Source organism: Desmodus rotundus, chromosome 5 (genome assembly GCF_022682495.2).
Source record: "Desmodus rotundus isolate HL8 chromosome 5, HLdesRot8A.1, whole genome shotgun sequence".
Classification (NCBI taxonomy): Eukaryota; Metazoa; Chordata; class Mammalia; order Chiroptera; family Phyllostomidae; genus Desmodus; species Desmodus rotundus.
The window spans coordinates 160,668,156-160,689,553 of record NC_071391.1 but is presented as its reverse complement, the minus strand read 5'-3'; the positions used below and the strand labels follow the sequence as shown (position 1 = coordinate 160,689,553).

At 51.9% G+C, this 21,398-nt stretch overlaps 1 protein-coding gene across 1 annotated transcript in view; it reads right to left on the bottom strand.

Annotated features, from left to right (window-relative positions):
* Positions 1-1,501: 1,501 nt before the first annotated feature.
* The window catches only part of NBAS (NBAS subunit of NRZ tethering complex), a 267,973-nt gene continuing 248,076 nt past the window's right edge, over positions 1,502-21,398 (bottom strand). Inside the window, exons 50-52 of the mRNA XM_024552475.3 lie at positions 18,960-19,104; positions 11,910-12,038; positions 1,502-1,939 (exon numbers count right to left, since the gene is read on the bottom strand). Coding sequence (XP_024408243.2) covers positions 1,664-1,939; positions 11,910-12,038; positions 18,960-19,104 — 550 coding nt within the window. The 3' untranslated portion in view covers positions 1,502-1,663. The remainder of the gene's footprint in view (positions 1,940-11,909; positions 12,039-18,959; positions 19,105-21,398) is intronic.

Genomic DNA, 21,398 nt, shown 5'->3' with positions numbered 1-21,398 from the left:
CTATGCTGACCCCTTTCCTCAGAAGCATTTTAAAGACTTGTACAAACTATTCCCAAATCTCAGGGGCTGCAGAAGGCTCGGGCACGGAGAGCAGTCCTGGGGAAGGCACCTGGTCAGAAGTCAGGGGAGTGAGCTCCTGGGTCAGCAAGTCTCCTCCGAAGAGGATGAACACCCTTCCATTTGGCAGAGGACTCTGTCGCTGCACCCACAGGAGTGGACGTGAGGGGAGGCCAGTGAGGATGATGACGACAGAAGACGGTGAGGTGACCCAACAGGTATGTGTGGCACTGGTGACAGTGTGGGGGGGACATGAGGAGACTCGGTTGAGACTCGGCTCGACTTCAACACGTCGAAGACCCACGGTGGGCTGTGTCACATTCAGCCTGCCGGCTGACCACACAATATGGAAGCTGACCAGAGGCAGCCTTGTCAAATCGCTTAAACTAATTAAAAATCATCCCTTACGACAAAGAACGGTCCTACGTAATATTATCTTCTGTATCTACACTAAGCCTCCTATTAATACATGGCTACCCATCCTCCCCCCCTCCCAAGATTTCTCTGGGGTCAAGGTAAAGACCAGTGTGCATCAGCAGCACCCTGTGATGGTCCCTTAGCCACTGAGTTCGCTCTCTTCCCCCCGCCGCTGCCTAGGCTGATGCTGCAGGTGTGATGGGAGCCTCTCAGAGAGCTGAGTCCAGAAACCGCAGCCTGAGCCCCTGCTTCCGAGCACAGGCCTTGCAGTCAGGCACCAGGGCCCTAGCCCGGACACCCTTCCATGCCGGTTTTCCTAAGGGCGTTTTGCCACTCACAGCCTCACTGTGATTGGCCATGTGTAAGTCAGAGAACCCCAACATGCCCACGCCACCTAGGACAAGCGCACATGCTGGCTCTGTCAGCCCACGCAGCTGGGCGCAGAGGCTCTGCAGACATGCCGACGTGTCAGCCTTCACATGGCGATGCTGGCAAGCCTGGGGACCCCTGGCTGCCTGGGGACTCCTGGCTGGGTGAGCTGCCTTCGTGTGCTGGTGCTGACCACCTGCCTGGGGCCTGCGGGTCACAACTCAGGAATTACCACGCTAGCGGGGGAAGGAGGCGGGACATTTCCTGGGCCCCTAATATGTATGACAGAGCCTCAGACACACAACATCACCTAATACTCAACAGCCTTGGGAGGTCAACAGTATGACCCTCATTTGACACAGGTTAACTAAGGTTCAGGCAGGTGGAGCACTTTGCCCGAAGTCACATAACCAAGCTGAGACTTGAACCCAGGTCCATCCTTCCTCCATCCCAGGACAGCGGCCCCAACCACAGACCATCTCACCCACGCTCTCCCTTTCTCACGCAGTCCTGCCCACACCACATGCAACTGTGTGAACTGTGGTCTTAGGTGCTTTAACTGCATTCTATTCAGATAAGGCAGTTCAAAGAACAGGAGAAAGGGTTGACTCCCACTCTCTCTTAGTCAATAATAAAGTATGTACAAACGACAGCTCGCTCATCATCAATATACATCTTTATTTTCAATTTGCTGGGACCACTGAGAACAATCAACAGGTAGAGGTGTGGCCTCTGGGAACAGCACTCTGCTCTGGAAGCTCCTGCCCACCAGGGCGTGGGAAACTGGAGACCGGGCCCGGTGAGGACCCAGCCAGCGCATTCACAGCCAGTGCTGGCTCGCCCTGAGAGCTGTGCTGAACGTCCTCAGGGCCCGATGCGTCCCCCTCGCGGCCAGAAGGAGCGACCCAGCTTCGGCTTCATGGCCGGCCTCCCGCAGGTGTCTGGCCAGCTCCTCCACGTCCCAGCGCCCTTGCTGAGGGCTGGCCAACAGGTACTCAATGACGTGCGGGTAGAAGGGAGTGGAGATACACTTCACCAATAGCTTGGCGTCCAGGAGCAGGGAAAGAAGTTCTTGGTCACAGTTTGAGTCATTCACCTTCAAGAAATAAGACAGGCAAGATGTGAGCTGGAGCTGTTTACTTCTCCCCAGGAGACTCATCCCACTCTGCGCTGGTTCACGAGGCACTGCCCTTTTGCTTTGTCCTCCGAAACACCTCTCCCTGGGTTAACGGCGTCTGCTCCAAAAAGCACGGGTAGGTCTCCTTTCAACAGGAGACACAGGCTCACACCCAGAGGCCCCTTGAGTCACTGCAACTGCTCCCACAAACCAAGTGCCAGGAGCTGTGCTAAACACCCCCCGTGTGTTTCCACACTGAGTCTTCCAACTCAGCTCTGCCGCTGTCGGTTTTACAGACCGGGACACGGACGTGAAAGCACTTCGCCTAATGCCGTGGTCAGTAAGTCACAGAGCCAGAGTCGGAACTGAGGTCAGCCTTGGCCCCCGAGCCCAGGCTTTTCACAACCACACTGACCACGTCATTCCGGCACGTGCCCCACACTCCCCTGTATGTGTGTCCACAAGAAAACCAGAAACGCTTCAGAACCAAACTACCTTTCTCCTCCTCCAGGGAGAACTACATCCGTCAACCCCCTGCCATAGACAGACGACGTTCAGGAGGTGTTTAAAAGTTGTTCTTACTGAAGGCTCTAGAAAGCTTAGCACCGAACTTACCTTTTTTAAATGTTTCACAGGTTCTTTTGGCTTGTGTGCTCTCTGTACTGTCCCCTCGGTCCTATCTTCTTGGTCTATGAATGGTTTTCCGTGGCTCTGACACTTAGCTGCTATTCTTCTATTTTCTAGGATTGTCCATATTGTTGTAAGGAATCAGGTCAACACTAATTGCGTATCAAAAGTCACAATTACATTGTGGTGTCATAAAACAGCCCATGACAGGTTCTTCTTAATGTCCCTGGGCACGTTTAATAATTTTGGTTGCAGGAAACTTGGAAGTAATGCGGCATTTCGAAGCCCACTCGTGACCGTCTGGCCCAGCCGCATCGGGCCGCACACACTGAGCCCGGCCTGCTCACTCTGTGATGAGGGGGGAAGGCTCCTGACCCGGGGAGCTCACTGCGTCTACCGGACACGAGAATGAAACAAAGAACGTTCTGAGAATAAGAGTCACTGCGCTGAGATAGTGCCTGTCTTTCCTCCGACCTAGTGACCCTGCAAAACCCAACACAAATGTCAGCTGCAGTGACGTCTTCTTGGTGGTAGTTTCTCTCAATCTCTTGGCCAAGCGGGTTCCTCCTTCCTCCATACTCCGAGATACCATATACAAATGCCTGTTCATGCCGTATTCTAGAACTCTGAGTGCCTATCTCCCAGCCAGCCTGGGGGCTTCCCTGGGCACAGAGGTTCTATCACCCTTCTATTTCAGCATCCAGTTAACTCCGCATTTGCTACAAGGTCGAATGAACAACAGGTCTGAACTCTGTCACACGCCCCTAAACTGCAGTCCTTGGTAAGGACCCGGCTTCTGCAGAGAATGTGAACAATGGGCCGGGAACCGAACAGTCTCTGTCAACCCCAGGTGTCTTCTCTTCGCCTGTTGTTCATCAGCACCTGTGCAAACAGCACACTCACCTCTGACTCAGGAAGACACGCAGGTGAACTCGACTGGGCATTTTGTTTGTTTGGTTTTGGTTTTGGAGGCTAGATGGTAGCAAAAGCAATTGGTATGAAAGACTAGCTTTTCTGCTCAAAAGGACATGAGTTTTCAATCTCTGCACTGGTGGGGTGGCAGATGAGTTCTGCATGTCTTCTTCCTTCCAACTTCCATCCTCTCTCTTTCGCTTCACAGGTAGGAAGCAAGAGTCTTAAAGTCCCGCAGGGCTGCCCTCATCATTACCGTGTCTACTCCCAGTGCTCGCAAGCACTTCCTCTCTAAGCCTTAAAATGCCCCACTCAGACAGCTATAGTCTCACGGCTCGGTGGGGTCAAGGTCACATGTGAAATGTCACAGAGCTGCTTTGGTGAGCTGGGAGAGCGCCCTCCTCTCTCACTGGTCTGCGAGTTCACTGCGTGTCCCCTCCAGCATAGGAGCTCCTCCAGAGCAGAGGTCTCATCTCCTTTGTTCACACCCACAGCCCCCACGCCCAGGGTCAGGTGGGCCGCATGCCAGGGGCTCTGAGGTTTGTGGAGTGAACCCGTGAATGAATGAGAAACTCCCAAGTTCATTCACATCCTTTCACTGCACACTGCTGCCTCCAAGGGCGCGTGCACACGGCATCTGAGTTACTGCATGTGTGTTATTTTGGTTCACCCTTAAAAATCAAGAATCCCTCCACCTAACCCTCCGGGAGAGAAGTATGTGTGCCAGGATGCTGCAGGCAAATGTTTGATAAAACACACGGATAAAAGGCTCAGAATCCGAACACTGCGGAGTAATACTTTCTTCGTTGCCCCCAATAAGTCTTCAAGGCTGGGACCCCACTGTGATTCTTTCTCTTTACTCACTGGCCCTCCCTTTGGGGGCCTGAAGGACACCAAGAAAGGGAGGGATTTTTCCAGGTGGAGGCAGAGCCAGGGGTTCTGCAACGCCAGCAGCAGCTGCCCCTCTCACCCCCCTTCGGTTCTGTTCTCTCCAGTACCAACACCATGAAAATCAGCTTCCTACTGGATGCACCCAGACTTTTCGAATAGCTGTCCATGCCCTACAGGCTGGACAGCAGGGAGGGACAGGGCAGGCATGTACCCCCCAGAAGCTCTCTGTCTGCTGTCCTGGCTGGGAAAGCCAACAGCTGCAGTCATGAGAGGGAAATACCGTGTCTCCCCTTGGCCCTGGCACACTCACGGGTCCCCTATACTCCGGCGGAGTCAGACACCGCTGGCCCCCACAGAGCTTGGGCAGTGGCCCAGGAAAGGTTGGGGGGAAATTCCAGGTCAGCTTCTCGAGGAAATGGAAGTGGCGACTTTATAATTGCCATGCACAAAGGAATTACATGGACAATAATAGTTCTGTGTACATTTGGGTCGAGAGAGAATGAAAGAACAGAACTTGAGAGGGGGCTTGGGAAGGAGCTACGCCAACACGTGTACTTGGAGGAGGCACCTGGAAGTCAGGGAAGGCGAGGTGCCCAAGGTCACAGGGAGACGAGACTGCTCCCCATACGCCCTGATGGCGGCCCCTTTGTGTAACGTAAGCATTGACGTGGCTGCAGTTATAGTGAGCATTCTAATCTGTGTACAACTCTGTTTTGCTTATTTGTTCTTGTATAGAAGTTTTATGTTTTTATATCGTAAGGAAAGAATCTGTTTATGATTTTTTTATTGTTTAAAGTTTAGAAGTTGTAACTGTTCAGAGGATCTGATATAAATATATTATTTTCTGACACTGAAATCTGTCTGACTTTTTAATCAATCAGGAATTACTTTGGCAAGTCAGTGAAAAATCACACATCCCTGACATTGGCTAGATCGGTGCTTTGAGAGGCTCGGAGAGGAAAATGTATTGTCATTTTTGGACTCAGTTGGATGCTTGAAATAACCATGAGACAAGTCCAGGAGGATTCGCTAATTTAATTCCTCTGATCAAATAACTCTGAATTAGAGGGAGAGGCAATGTGGTCTCGTGAAAAGAAGACAGGCTTGTGGGCTGGAGACCGATTTCCAGTCCTGGCTGCTTCACTGAACTGCTGCGAGGCCTTGTTAAGGGCGCTCTCCCTGGCCGTCGGCTTCCACACCTGAAATACAGACCACCTAGAGGGGCCGAGATAACCTGTGCTTTTTAAGTGCTTAGCACAGTGTACAGAGTTCAAGTGCGATAAATGGCTGAAGCTGGTACCGTCAGACACACAGGAGTAAGGCATTGCAGGATGAGGAAGAGGCGCACCCGTGTCACGAAGCCTGCCGCCCCCACCAGCGATTCTTCTGTGTGTCGGTGACTAATTTTTGAGAATGAATGAAACTGCAGATACTGGGAAAGAAACCTGTGAAAGCACAAAACTCTACTGTCTTCCAAGCCATTGAAATGTTATCTGCTTAATTCCTGTTTTAACAATAGGTAATGAACCTTCTCTGAGTTACAATCTGTGATTTTTAAGGATCTATACAAAGCTAAAGTTAATTACAGTAACGAGATGAGCTGAGGTTCCAGTAGCATAATGTATGCAGGGCCTGATTTCAATTACTTCAAAGAAGGTTATTTAATATTGTTGCACTGTTTACTTTAGGGAAGGAATTTATCTCATTGTTACACATGCTATTACTAATAAAAGCTATTAAGTACATAGACAATAAGGGCAGAAAAATAAAAGGGCAACGTGAGTGCATACTTGGAACGAGACAAAACGCCCGTGGACAATGTTTTGTGTTCTGTGTCTCTCTGGATGCTGCTCAGACTCCGTTTCTCAGCGTGCCATCGGTCCCACTCCTGGCTGGGGATTCAAGAGTGCACCTCGTTGGAAGCCAAAATTGGGGCAAATCATGACTTATTAGCTAACTATGGGAAGAGGACCTTTGGAAATCCAAGCTGGATCACCAATATGACCGTAACCAAATCTTCCACATCAGGGCCGAGCCTGGCAGCTCCACACTCTGCGCTGACACCCTTCCACTTGGCTTAATTCCTTCATGTCCTGTGTCAACCGCCCGTGAGATAATTCTGTGAAACATGGGGTGCTATTTCTTTTTGTCTTCACAAACACCCTCCCCACTCCTCACTCCCACACACGGGGCCCGGCTGTGCACCACGGGCACCTAAGTCACTGGTCACTCAGTGACTGGTCACGCTGGTCACTCAGGCAAACGCCCGTGCTATCTGGAAGGCTTTAACCTGCGGGAGCGTCTGCCCATCGCCAGAGGCGCCCAGGTACATTCTGTGAGCTCCCTTCTTTGGGAAGACCGACCCCAAGCTGAGGGGCTGAGGATGGGTCCCACTACCATGCCTAGGTATGTTCAGGTTGAAGCAATATTTAAAAATGAGTCAATATGCTCAAAATTCTGAAAAAAAGAGCTGGTGTTAAAAGAGTCAAAGAACAGTGACTACAAAAAGAGGTCAGTTCAGTAACACTTGGCCTCTGGGGCCCCCACCTGTCCTTTGTGTGACTGGCTCACTGCCGCCTACGCTGGTTTAGACACCTAGAAGGAAACCAGCTGATATCAGGGCTAAACCCACAGGACTCCACAGACACCAAGCAAGGCTGTTAAGACCCAGCCCAGCCTCCGTTACCATGGCACACCAGGGCAAGAAGGAGGGTGCCCGAGCCGACTCTGAGCTTGGGTAGGTGACATGGCGGGACCTCTATAGGGGAACACTCTCACTGAGGGAGACAAGTCAGCTGGAGACCTGGGCAATGTTAAAGGGGAACACAGGAAGGGTCCATAGTTTCATATACAGATGTCCATCCAGGCTTCTCTGAAACCCTTTAAGGCTCTGGTCCTTGTATGTAATGTTAGTAGGTTCCAGTGGGTCCCAGCGCCTTTGTGGCAAGATCAAAGGGGGTAAGAATCATGTTTATTAAAAACTTGCAGGACTGGAACACAGAAGCAACTCACTCGGACCTGCATAGGGCAGGACTGAGACCACCATGTCCCAGAGAAGATGCAGCCTTCGTTCTGGAGGGCTCTCTTCCACAAGGCCCACCACCACAGCAGCACAGGGCACTGGGGGAGCGGGGCTGGCAGCTCTGGACCCCCAGCTGGGCTTGACCAGGCCTTGAGACTGAGTGGATTGGAAAGGAAGCCCTACACTGGGTAAGCTCTTCAACGCACTCTGCTCTCGTCCTTTGCAGAGCTAATATTATACGGTTCAAGATGCTTTCAGCAATTTCATTTCTCTGCAGAGATAACCTTTTTCCAGCATAATATATCTTGCCTAGTTGCATTAAAAGAAGCAGTATGGTTGAGTGTAGACTTGAAAGCTGGATCCAGGGTTTCAATTTCAGCTCTGGCTGCTCCCTAGCTGGATGACCTCTGAGTCTCAGGTTTTCATCTGTGAAACCAGAATGCTATCTTCTCACAGGGTTATTAAGACGATAATGTGAGGATGTGTCTATTATATTCCCTGGCACGAAGAAGTTGTTTCTAGAAGATGGTAGTTATTATTGGAATCAGGGAGAAGTCCATAATTAGGTGCTAAAGGTCTCAAAGGCTCCCTTTGAACCCCAGGAGTTATTCTGTTAGCAGGCACGCCAGCCCACGGCAGTCTAGGGGGCTGGGGGAGCAGAGGCACTGAGCAGCGCCAGAGGGAAGAGTGACAGAGAATCGAAGCCACCACGAATCTGGCGCTACAGAACGGGAAATTTTCAGTGCATAAAATTATATAAACACACATCTGCTTACTCTGATAAAATGAGTCAAGAGGCTTCACCTGGTAGGAAACATGCCAGAGGTGAGCGTCCGAGCCACTTGCAGGAATATTCCTCCTGGAGAGGACATGGCCCTGAAGGCGAGCGTTGATGCTCACTGGGCTGACGGGGGGTGACCTAGCAGTCCACACCACACAGGGCTTTAATCATTCATCAGTGATGGGAGCTCTAAGAAGGACTTTCTACACATGGCCCGGGGAAAAGGCTGTTGGCTCCTTGTTAAAGCTCCTCGACACCAGAGGTCTGCCATCTCAGGAAAGTTTGGAGGGAAAGCCAGTGCAAGCTCTGGCATCAACCCTTCCGCGTCATCCTTTTAACTGGAAACACCTGCCAAGCTGTCGGTACCCAAAGAAGGATGGCCAAACGCTCACGCTCTCACCAAGCAGGTGGGTGTTTCTCCACCTGGATCCAGGCGCTCTGCGAGCACCTGCCTATCAGGAGTCCCCGCTGCCAGGTGTTTTCTCTTGTAGGTCAATAGGAACCACCATCAACAGCCAATGACATTAGCGACGAACTCCAGCTAATCTAATCAACAGAGTGAGTAGCAAAATGAAAACAAAAAGAGAAAGCAAACGCTTTCTATTTTCCACTGCGATACCAAGTACAATTTAAAAGTAGCCAGAGAGGAGCCCTGCAGACAGGCCCAGTGAACTTCCTGCCTGAGAACAGTGGAGCAGGAACTTCTCCCAGAGCTGGGGGAGCAGTAAGGACCTACAGCTGCAGGGATGGAGGAGAGACTGGTAGCTGCCCTGGCTGCTGGGTGTGTGGGGAGGGAGAAGGTGGCTGTGGCCACTAAGGGCAGCACGAGGGACCCTGTGACGGAGCTGCTCCACGCCCTGACTGCGGTGGTGGAGACACGGGTGTACCTGACGATGCTGCACAGGACTCCGCACACAGACAGGCGGAGAGCCGAGTGCATGTGACACCCATGACACCGGAACAGGTCTGGAGATCGCACCGATGCCGCTGCCTTGGGTGTCACACTGTGCTGAGGTGTGCAAGATGTGTCGCTGGGGGCAACTGAGTGAACGGCAACTGAACGTGACTTAAAATGGTCTCAAATGAAAAGGTAAAAAGCATTTTAAAATGGGAAAACTACAAAACTTCTGCTCTTTGGAGGGTGCAAAACATCTGAAGATGCTCAGCACTTCTGTGAACACAGGTTAAGGTCACAAAGCAGACAGCCTAACGGGAATACTCAACGTAGTGGGGGCAGGTCACCGAAAAGCAAGGGTGGCAGGGGTAGGTAAGTGGCTCATGTCGGCAATTTACGCCCCTGCAGCTGAAGACCACCGAGAAGACCACCGACATTGTGGGTGTGATCAGCACAACCCCAGGCAAACCGCACCCAGTCTCCAGGGAGTTTCAAAACCAGAGCGTTCGCTACATCGAACGTGCAAATGAAAATGTCAGGGGTCAATTAGTGCCACTTAAAAACGACTTGGTGTGGCGCTGTTCCTGTGTGGCTTCTCATTTTGATAGTGTGTTTGTGTGTGTGTCGGGAGGGGGCGGGTGTTGGGAACAATGTGTGTGTGTGTGTGTCGGGAGGAGGCGGGTGTTGGGAACAAGCCTAGTTAGCACTGCGGGAACTCCAGTCCGGCTGTGGTTCTGACAGAGGCATCTGAGATAAAGAAGCTTTAAGATAAAAGCTGCTACACTTGTCTAAGCAACTCAGGGGTGCACCAGGAGCACATGCAGGATGGCTACGGAGAGGCGGTGTGTGACACACCACCGTCTGCCATCGAAGACGCCTGCGGCAAGTTTCCACAAGTACGGAGTGGTGGTGCGGGGCAAAGTACTGAAAATCTGCAGCTTGCTATTGTTCAGTGTCCCCTTCCTTCTAATTTCCTGTATTCACAATAAAAAACAGGCTGAAAGTAATCTCACTGTAATTCTTAGTTTCTTGTAAATTCCCAACGTTATGCAACTTTCCTTTTAGCAAAAACACAGGAAGGCTACCAATAGGCAAGTCCCCTCAATGCCCTAGTTCCCTTTCCAAAGGGGCCCCTGTCGCGACCCATTCTCAGTGATGATGTAGAGGGTTCACAAACTTCACATAAGCTTCACACGACTCCGAAGATGCGCCTACGTGAACGGAGGCACTGGATGTTTCCTCGTCTTGTCACGGCAACCGTTCCCACAGGCACTCGTGCTCTACTTTCTGTAAGCAGGGACATAACTTTCTAAGTCTTTTGCCACTGACAGAATGTCATATCGATGGCAGAGTCATGAGCCGCCACATGTCGCCGTCTGGGTCAGTGAGGAACTGTGAACCCGATGGGGGTCCCGTAAGGTCACCATGGAGCTGGAATCCCTATTGCCTAGTGACACCGTGGCCACCGCGGCAACGTGGCACAGCACACCCCTCCCGCGTGGCGTGTGCGGCGGTGCCGTGTGGTGCTCACAGCTACGTGCAGTGCCCAATTCGCGGTAATAACCGACGGCTATGCTGCTGGTGCTGCAGTTCCTACCCTGCACTTTCCACCTACAACGTCTGCTGTAAAACGTGCTGCCACGTTACTCGGGCAGCAGCCTCGCGCATCTCGTGTTTCCCTCTCTTGATTGCACCATTTCCTCCTGTGCTGGATTTAACCCCCTGCTGTTTTGTAAGCAGAGGGCGGTCTAAGGGCACAGTGCCTGTGGAGTCTACAGTGGTGGTCGGTAACGAGCAAGGCCTCCACACTCACTCACCGCTTACTCCCTGACTCACCCAGAGCCACCCCAGTCCCGCAGGCTCCATTCACAGTAAGTGTCCCACGCGGGGGAACCATTTCTTTTCTCATCTTTGGTACCACATTTGTACCATGCCTTTCGTGTGCTTAGGTGCGTTTCCATACACAGATGCCCACCACTGTGTCACAGTGCCCACAGTGTTCAGGACGGCAGCCTAGGAGCGGCAGGCTGCACCACCTAGGTCTGCGCACTTCCATCGCTGTCCTCGCTCTCTGGTGTGGCAAGCAGGACCTCGGTCCAGGCTTCTCCTCCCCAACCTGGGCCTCTTACACTTCTTTTGGTTTAAAAATAGCACCCACTCACACACACACAATACACGCACACAAGTACATCAAACGAAAGGATGACCTCCCTGCAGAGGGTTTCAGTAAGGGTCATATGATGCTGGTTCATTAAAACCCAACCCCGAGCTTTCTAATCCTGAACTGTAAAATTTAAAAAGGGAAGTGGAGGTTTCTCCTTAATCACAGTAACAAGACAACCAGCCGTGAGGAAAAGAGCGCAAGCCTTGACTGTAGTACACCATCCCCCCAGGTCAGGCTGCCGGAGGGCACGAGAGCTTGCCATCTCAGACGGTGCCCGTCCACAGGACTCGCAGCCACTCTCTCCCCGTTAATTAGTAGGCAGGTAACCAAACACACACCCAGGCACAGAAAAGCCGCCGGACGCTAGGAGTTCCTTCAACCCACATGTCCAGTGCCCAGGACTAGGGCCCCACAGTCCTGGGCTGCTCTGACATTTTCTTCGTCAGATTTGTAGTCTCCGCACCCAAACACAGAGTCTGGTTTAGTAAATGCTTCTCAGATAAGCAAACATCTTCTTCGACAAAACAGAAACAGCGACTGCGGTCAGAGAATGCCGTAGACAGAGCCATCGTACGTAAGTCGTGGTCATTCCTTACAGGACGACAGCACTCACCCGTTTCTGGGGAACACAAGCAGGGCCGAGCCCGCTGGGCTTACCTTGGCGACGGCGGTGAGGTGCTCCAGGGCCAGCGCCTGCAGACGCTCGTCCTGGCTCTCCAGGAGAAGTTTCAGGGACGGCAGCAGGAGGGCCCGGCTCTGCAGCAGCGCACACAGCTCCTTCACGCACTGAAACCACAGGGCAGTCGTGTGAGTGGCAGGAAGCACGTGGCGCCCCCGGTGCTGTCTGGCTGTGTCTCCACATGGTTTTCTGTAAGTGCCTGTGTGTCTGCACCCCCCCCCCCCTGCGGGGCCACGCTGACTCAGTATCTGGGTCCTGCTGCACCTGCACCCCCCTCGGGGCCAGGCTGACTCAGTGTCTGGGTCCTGCTGCACCCGCACCCCCCGCGGGGCCAGGCTGACTCAGTGTCTGGGTCCTGCTGCACCCGCACCCCCCGGGGGGCCAGACTGACTCAGTGTCTGGGTCCTGCTGCACCCGCACCCCCCGCGGGGCCAGGCTGACTCAGTGTCTGGGTCCTGCTGCGCCCGCACCCCCCGGGGGGCCAGACTGACTCAGTGTCTGGGTCCTGCTGCACCCGCACCCCCCGCGGGGCCAGGCTGACTCAGTGTCTGGGTCCTGCTGCGCCCGCACCCCCCGGGGGGCCAGACTGACTCAGTGTCTGGGTCCTGCTGCACCCGCACCCCCCGCGGGGCCACACTGACTCAGTGTCTGGGTCCTGCTGCGCCCGCACCCCCCAGGGGGCCACGCTGACTCAGTGTCTGGGTCCTGCTGCGCCCGCACCCCCCAGGGGGCCACGGTGACTCAGTGTCTGGGTCCTGCTGTGCCCGCACCCCCCGGGGGGCCACACTGACTCAGTGTCTGGGTCCTGCTGCGCCCGCACCCCCCGGGGGGCCAGACTGACTCAGTGTCTGGGTCCTGCTGCACCCGCACCCCCCAGGGGGCCACGCTGACTCAGCGTCTGGGTCCTGCTGCGCTCGCTTCCAGGCTGTCGTGAACACCGTCCCGAGCTCCCAGACTTTCCCCTGACATTGCCTTTAATGGCTGCACAGCCTCCCACTGGAAGGGTGCAGGCCCGTCACTTACTTCCCTACATTCTCAGAGCCCCCGTTTCCTCGTGAGTGAAATGGAGGTGATTATATCTACTCTGCAGTGTTTGTGTGTGAGAACAAGTGTTAGTCAATAATAACGTACAAGACTCAGCATATGCTAGATGCATAGCAAGCAATCAAAACTATTATCCACTGTTCATACTACCAAGTATCTAGTTACCATCCACTGCAACAAAGGAAAGCAGCAAATTAAATATTTAAAAGACAGTTTATAATCCTGATGTCAAGGTGAACTGAATGCTTGATACTTAAGATATTCATCTTCATGAAAACTATCTGTGGCCCAGAAAAACCAAAATGTATTTGAATTTTATTCTCAGCTCTTTATTATATTGGCTGAACCTGTCATCAGAGAGCAGGCTTTTACAGAAGATAACAAATGACAATCCTTCCCAACAAAAGTATAAAAGAATAGAGAGCAAATATGGAGCTCCCCTGCCCGGCTGAGTCAGATGCTGCCTCCGAGTCTGGACTTGGGGTGCAGCACGAAGAACAGAACTTCCGGACTGGGGCCAGTGAATGCACCCTCGTCACCTGAGCAGGGCTGCTGAAAGGACTTAGGATCACTGCCTTCCACAGGACTGATACCTCTCTCATGCTCCTCCGACTGTAGCATACCAGAAAGAAAAACTCAAGTCTCTGTCTCCCTAGTGCCTTTACATTATCATAAGGGCAGACAAAGTAAGGACGGCATGAAGAAGCTTAGGAGAAAGGTCTCTTTGGGACTACAGTAAGTGCGGTATTTTTTAGCTCTCACTCAGCATGTCTCTGCTGGGAATGGGCAAGGCCTTCACAGTTCACACCGGAAGGTTGTGCTGCACAAACGTGTGTGAAAATAATCGACATCAGCAGGGGAACGGTTTTGCAACATATGTGCTTCCAACATCACGGATTCCAATTCAGGAAAGTGCTGTGTGGGCCGTAAAGCACGGAGGGCACACAGCGGAGTCTCACCCAGCCTCTGGGCCAAAGGGAAGCACAGATTTTTAATCGGGGTGCACAGCCCTGCAGAAAATATTTGGGAGGACGAAATACACACTCCCAGGCATGACAATCAAACCCAGAGGCCGCACAGCAACCTGCTCCCTCCCCCCGCCACCCATAACAGCAACGCGCCCTCCTGCACGCTCCTCAGAGAGCAAGTTCCCAGGAGACAGGTTAGCCAGGACTGAACGTCCCGGGTCTGCGTCGTCCACCACGGCAGCCACGAGCCACAGGTGGGTAAAAAACAACTGAGATGTGGCTAGTGCCACCGAGGGGCTGCACTTTAACCTTTACTCAGTTTTACTTACTGTAAGTTCCAGTGTTGGTGACCACACGTGGCCAGTGGCTCCCGTGCTGGACGGCACAGCCGCCTTGAGTGGGGCTCCCTCAGAGCTCTGCGTCTTCACACACAGCGCAGCTTCTGCTGCTGCTCTCTGACTAACCCTTTAGTTCTGTACGTCTCAGCTTCAGAAGGCCCTGGAAAACCCCAGCTCCTATGTAGGTGCCTGATTTCCCAGTTGGCAAAATACTTCCATGCCAATGGTATTTTGTAAATGTTTCCCAAGTTGTCTGTCTCCTTGCGTTATTCTAATTATTCATTTGCCTGCCTGCCTCGCCTGAGGGCAAGAATATTTCTCCTTCTCTGTATTCCAGATCTGTTTGGGACATACTATACCTAACAACATTTATATGTAGTTCCCTCTTTCTTAATACTCATCTTAGCTTATTCGATAAGTTACCAGTAACTGGTAAACAGGTATTTCTCAGCAATGTATGATATTCAGACTGAGCACATCACTCGGTTGACCTGAGCTTTGGGGAAACATTTGACTTAAATAACCTGCACTCTCCCCTGAGCAAGCATAACAGGCAGACGGTCACCACCAGGCAGGGCCCCGACTTCCCCACTGCACCCAGGAATGAAGGACTTCATTTCATGTGAGCGACTGACTACTTCTGATCTCTTGGCTAATGGTTACTGGCTAAATCCCTCCTCTGGGTTTAAATACTACGCTGTCTTCGTCAGGTATTTTCCTGTGAGCTGCAGGAGGGCAGTTCACTAGGGAGACTTATAAAGGAGAGGCCTGGGGAGCTGCAGAAAGTGGCAAGGAGCACCACAAATACCTCTTGCGGCACTTACGTGGCTCAGGCCTGTGTGCCCATCAGGACACAGAACAACAGGGAGGCCCGGAACAGACAGGGGTGGGGGGCTGGGCCCAGAGCGGACACTGGTCCATGGTGATGCGCAGGTGCCTGGTCCCTGTGGCTGAAAGTTGTCAGAGAAGCAGGGCTGGCCCAGCCAACAATCCACCTGTCCTCACACAACCTTCCTGCTGTCCCTGGGGTCCCCAGCACCCGAGGTGATACAGGTCTGCATGGGAGTGTGGGGCACAAGACGCGCAGGGATGCGTGTCACTGGATTCCAATCGTGAAGCTCCTGATTATCAAGGTCGTGAATGAGAACCACCACAATGAGACGTAGGAGCCGGGGGCTACGAGGCTCACTCCAGAGCTGGGCATCTAGCGCCCACACCCTGCCCACAGCATCTGCAGCTGCAGCTCATGCTGTGCCTCAGCGAGATCATGGACCTTCGGGGTCAGCCCCAAAGAGCTGGGACTGGAATTTTACCTGTTGTACAAATGCCAAGAGTCTGTTCTGTGCCAACCTCTCACTCTACCTAACCCCCACTCCAGAGGATGCTCAATATATTGCCATGGATACAAGCCAAGAAGAAGGGACACGTGACCTGTGCGCAACAGTGACTTTATCCTTCTGATAAGTTCAATCAGCAAATCCATCACAGCCATAAATCACAAGGGCCATGAGCGACAGCAGGCAATCCCCACAGGCCGGCTAAGGGGTCACGAAGAAAAGTAGCTCTCCTGTGGGAACATGTTGGGGGTGGGAAGTGGGGGCGGAGTCCTCGTCACAGACAATGAGAAAGTGCACCTCCTGCTTCAGAGAGTAGGGCAAACCAGACGGGTTGGATTTAAAAAACAGTGAGCTATGGCTAATTTCACCACCAGTACTGTGACATTAAGTACCATGAAACTCTGAATTAGACTGTGAAATTCTCAAATGCGGTAAAGTAAACTTAATAAGACACTTCCATTTTGCAATAATAACGTCCCTTTCTTTGTAGCAATTTTAATTCACACTGGAGTACATTTACTGATCAATAAAAATGGCACATAACATTCGCGAAGTTCCTCTAATCATGCTATCCTAAGAGAAATATTCATAAATGTACCCAATTAAAAGACAGACGCTGAGACAGCATATGGAAAATGAAAGCAAGTCACTTTCCCCTCCTTAGAGGGGAAAATGAAAGCAAGTGGCAACAAAACTCACTTGATAATAATTATTTTTCGTCTCATCAAATTAGAAGAGAGAAGCGATAATGACCTAGTTTAAAATGGGGTTCAGCCCAGTGCCTCTCTCCCCTCCCCAGGAGACTACGGACTGAGGAAAGGCAGGATGTCTCTGGTGCTATGGACGAAGCAGTACACAGAGCCTCGGCTAATCCAACTGGAGGGCCGGAGGCCTCGCCACGCAGACAGACGGGAGTCCCCGCTGAGATCACCCAGTGTAGCCCCCATTCCTGAGACTAGACAGTGGAGGTCCAGAGGGCGTGCTCTGCTCAGGGCCCCAGACCATGCTGTCAGAACAGTTCAAGTTCGTGCATCACGAGGGCTTCTGCTGCTGCACCTGCCCTTCAGGTGCTCCTGGTCCTAGTGAGGAGAGGCAAGCAAATCCCTCTCCAGGGGGTGGTGTGAGGAGGGCCCCAATGCGTGCGTGCTTACGGCACTGTGCTTTCTACTCCGATCGCCTTAAAACTCTGAGGAACAACAATCAGATGATTTGGAGCTCAAACCAAACCAATGCAAGTAAACTCAGTGTATCACTCTATTTGTTAAAGTGTTGTAGCTCAGCCTGGCTAGAGAACCATATCAGGGAGCTCAGTTATTACAGCTATCTAACTTTTCACTTAAGCACTAACTCCTTGTATTAAAAAATAGGAAACAGAAAGCAAACGTATTATACATCAGTCAGTAAAAAGAAAAGCATTCCTTTCCCTCCGCATCCTGGAAGGCTTCCCTGAACTTTACGTACTGTGTAATGGACACTCACATCTACCTGCCTCCCCTCCCAGGGGCTGAAAGATCACGTGCCTCACTGTTCCTGGGCTGGGACCAGGCACTAATGGTGTGGCAGGGTCAGAGATGCAGCAGCCAGGGTCTCAGCTCACTTACATTCCTCACCTGAGAGAACTCATTAAGTGACACCAAACCAGCGAGGGCATTTAAAAACAAGCACGCTCTCTAGGCAATGATGCAGATCCTAACACTCTTCCACCTCCGCCTACACCTGACCACCTACACCCTAGATGCCAAGGGCCATTCAGAGGAAAGAACCATAGAGAAGGGGAAGAAACCAACAATAAAACTTCACAACGAGGTGCATAACTCAGACACTCAATGTGGATACAGCCCGGTGTAGTAAGAAGGAAGTAGTCCTTCTCAAGCTTTAAGCCTGCAGCCTTGGTCTGAGGGCAGGGCCGTTCACCGCCCAAGTGGCTTGGAGCAGGGCCCTCGCCCTCAGAGCCTCTGCTTTGTCAGCTGCCGGGGGGGAATCAAGGAAGCTCCTTAGAGGGGAGGCAAAGAGACAATGGACGTGAAAGCCCAAGAGGGCTAGCGAACATTAGTGCCTGCCATCACCTCCAGCTTGTTGTGTAGTAACAACGGCCTACGCGGTGGCTTCCAACCCAGACCCAACAGCACTGAGAGTCGGGCACTGCTGGCAGGCGGCCCTGACCTGGCAGTGCTGGCCTTAGCTGACGGGAAGGCCAAGGCGAACCCCTGCCATTCACGTCGTGCCTCCCTCGTGGGGTAACGGGCGGTGTCGGGGCCCCACTCTGTGCAGCATGATGAACCCAGTCACGGGTGAAACGGAGACGAGACAGCCATGGTGCCCACTCTCCGGGGGCTCACAGTATACATAGCAGAGCCGATCGCAGGGAACCCAGTAGCTGACACCAGCCAATCGCGTACCACTGGAGCAAGGGGAAGTTAACTTTGGTGTTGGTACTTAAGTTTCACTAAAGAATGTTGTCATCTGACGGTTGAAAGACTTCTTTAAATAAATAAAATATTTTAAAGTTCAATTAAAAAAAAAAAACACTCAGCCATTCCCTCATTCAGAAAACAATTCATTAAATGTACACTCAGAAGGAGAATATTTTCCTGCAGTGAGTAAAATGAAGGTTCAGAGAACCATATTTACAATTTTATTTTCAAGTTTATCAGTTTAGTGCCATTATCCAAATGCTTAAACCACAGACATGTAAACCGCTCAAATGACATATTGCTGAGGCTGGATCCACAGCAGCACGGGGCTGTAATTAATACGTGCTTATTTTAGAATACACAAATATATATAAGTATCTATGTATAAAATAAACGCCTCTATGCAGTCCAATTATGGGATCGAAGAGAGAAGTAAGGTCAAAATGCAGGTGGCTGAGCGCTTTGGCACGTTTCGAGAACAACCAGTGAGGTCACACAATCTCCTTACAGTGATGTCAAAAAGTATGTAAAAGTCTGAGCGGCTGGTTGCCTGCCCAGAGGAGTGTGCTCACACCTAGTACTTCGTGTCTGACTGGTCCAGTTCAGACAGAGGTAACACGTGCGTGGCCACGCCCCCGGGAAGTGAGCGGGAGGTAAACGTGAGTGAGGCGCAGAAGGGTCCCCCAAGGCAGTGCCAGCTGAGTCCTGCAGCGGAGGGGAAACGGAACACTGCTTCAGAGTCAGCTCAAGCGAAGGGAAAAGGCACTCACAGCTTCCTTCCGGCTTTGCTTGTCTTCGCTTGGCTGTCACAAACGTGCCCCTCTCCCTACCGGTGACCGGAGCTGAACGTCCTCCACAGGCAGACACTGACACTGCACACACCTCAGAGTGGGGAGGAGAGGAAGGACGCGGCAGGGAAGCACTCACCTCGGCGGGGAGCATCCGACTGGTGTTATATAAAGAGCGGCAGAGCTCCAGAACTTCATTCCCCAGGCCTTCCCCGGGCTCCCTGGTACACCTGGTCAGCATCCCCGTGGCGAGTCTCACCCAAGGATTTTTCGTCACGCTCATTCTAAGGGAGAAAAATGCAAGGCACTGGAAATGATTAAAGTGGTAACCATTGTGATAAGAAATTTTAAAGCAGAAAAAAACCCACTTTTCTAAGTAGAAGGCTTTGGACAAATTGTAATCGTAATCCAATTACGTGGTTCTTCAAGCCCATCCCGTAGAAGAGAGCATGTCTCCCAGAGGAAGGAGAGCTTTCCGACTGTGGCATCCACAGGCACCCAGCAGCCTGCACGCAGCATGGGGCAGGCGCTGAAGGGCACAGGCTGCTCTGAAGCCCCCGCCACTTGGGCTCACTTCTGGCTCCTTGATTTGGTTGACTCACCGAAGTCACTTAAACACTCTCGGCCTGGCTAGATGGGTCTGGGGAAGCCACCCAACCTTTCTGGGCCTTGGTTTTTTCCCCTGTGAAAAAGCAGCCGAGTGTGCCCTGCAGGGCTGCTTAATTTAGTGAAAGATGTTTGCAGTCGTGAAGTGTCTCTCCTGCCAGCAGGCCCCTGTTGGTGTTCACTACCTAACACCTGCTTTTTTTAGTTAGTCCTGTGACTGTGATGGGGGGGGGCAGTCAGGGCAGGATTAACAACAGTGAGGACAGGGGTGAGGACGGAACACGGGACATGGCAGAGCCCAGCCTGGGACACAGACTGAGGGAGCCACATGCAAGCAGTAGGGAGATCACACTTTGAGCTCCACCTAGTTCTCTTACTTCTAGAACAAAAGCATACAAAGGCTGCCTTTTGCTTCCCTCCTCTGGCTGCCACTACCCCAGTTCACAAAAAATCATGATTTACGTTTCAAGGGACAAGTTAAAAGCACATTCATTCCAAGGCCCCAGAGTGCTGATTTTACTTATAACATCTGAAAATAATTTTACTACTTATTAAGTGTCTGTTGTCCAGACACTGAGCACCTAAGGATGGTGTCTTCCTTGAAGAATTTTATTCCTTGGCCCTGAGAAAAAAGTCAAGTGCAATGGAGACAAGGAGACTCACAATACTAGTCTTTGCATCTCACAAACTAATGATCTGTGAGGACAAGGAATGTTGCTTATTCTAAAGTACAAGCAAAGCTCCGGAGGGCCGGCTGACTGGGAGTCCTCTCACACTAAGGGCTACTGCTCCGCTTTCCTCCTGCCGAGCCTGCGCTCTCTCACCCTGGGTTTTCTCTCACAGACGGCCCCAGTGCAGAGGGCGCAGCTGGCCCAGCTCAGCACGCCCCACTGGGCAACGAGGCTTTGACACCAATCAAAAGGCACTTTTCACCAGCTGGTGATGCACGGACGAGGACTGCGAATTTTCCGCAAGTACAAATCTATGACACTTTCCATGCATTTTCCCACAAGGGCCTGACCCTACAGACCTGCAGTCGGTGCTGTTGAATTAGCAGCCGCAGGGGTGGAGCCCACCTCGGAGCGTTTAACTTGACTGCGTGACTGGCAGTTCCCCGTCACGCCACCCTCCTCTCCTCCAGCTTTCCCTCTCCCCCCAATGCCCTTTCTTTGTTTTGGTAATCTTGGACATGCCGAAGTGATATACTGGACTGTCGGAAATAAAAAGGTGCGCCCTCAAAAGTACTTTAGAGAACCTGTTTTTAAAGTACCCCATATTGTGTTCTCCCGTGGAAAACGCCCACCTGAACCACAGAGGGAGCAGAGACAAACACCTTTATGTGACTTGACCTCTGGGAGTCTCTTAGACAGAGGGGTGTGGCTGGGAAGAGGAGCAAGCAGGTGGGTCCTGCTGTGTTCTGATTCTAATGACTTCGCAGCAGAGGGCTGTCAAACGCACGTCAGCAATTTACAAATTTCCTTTCGCATGTGACTATAAAAAAATACACCTTTAAGAAATCAGATCTTTTTGTCTACAAACACGTTCAATGTTTTACATGCAATAGCGGTTTCCAGTGAAGCTGATGTAGCTTCTTGTGGGTAAGAGATTTGAAATGTTCACTGTTCTAAAGGTACAAGAAACTGTAAAACCACAGTTCACCAATCCACCAGAGGTGTCCTATTTTGCATTTAAAATTTCTCTTTTCTGAGAGATCCATTTTGAGGATGGAAATAAATCTACATTCAACTCTCATATTTCCTAAGAAAGCAGAGCACAGCTACCAATCCAATCGGGGGTCCCACGTCCACTTCACACCATGCTCTCCTGGGCTTGTTCAGAAACAGGTTCCCAGGCCCTAGGACAGAGGTGTGGACGCAGCAAGTCAAGCCCGGTCTCTGGTTTTAACAAGCCCCCTAGGCCTGCAGGCCGCTCTGCCGCCACAGCTGTTCCACACAACACGCTGTCGTGAGGA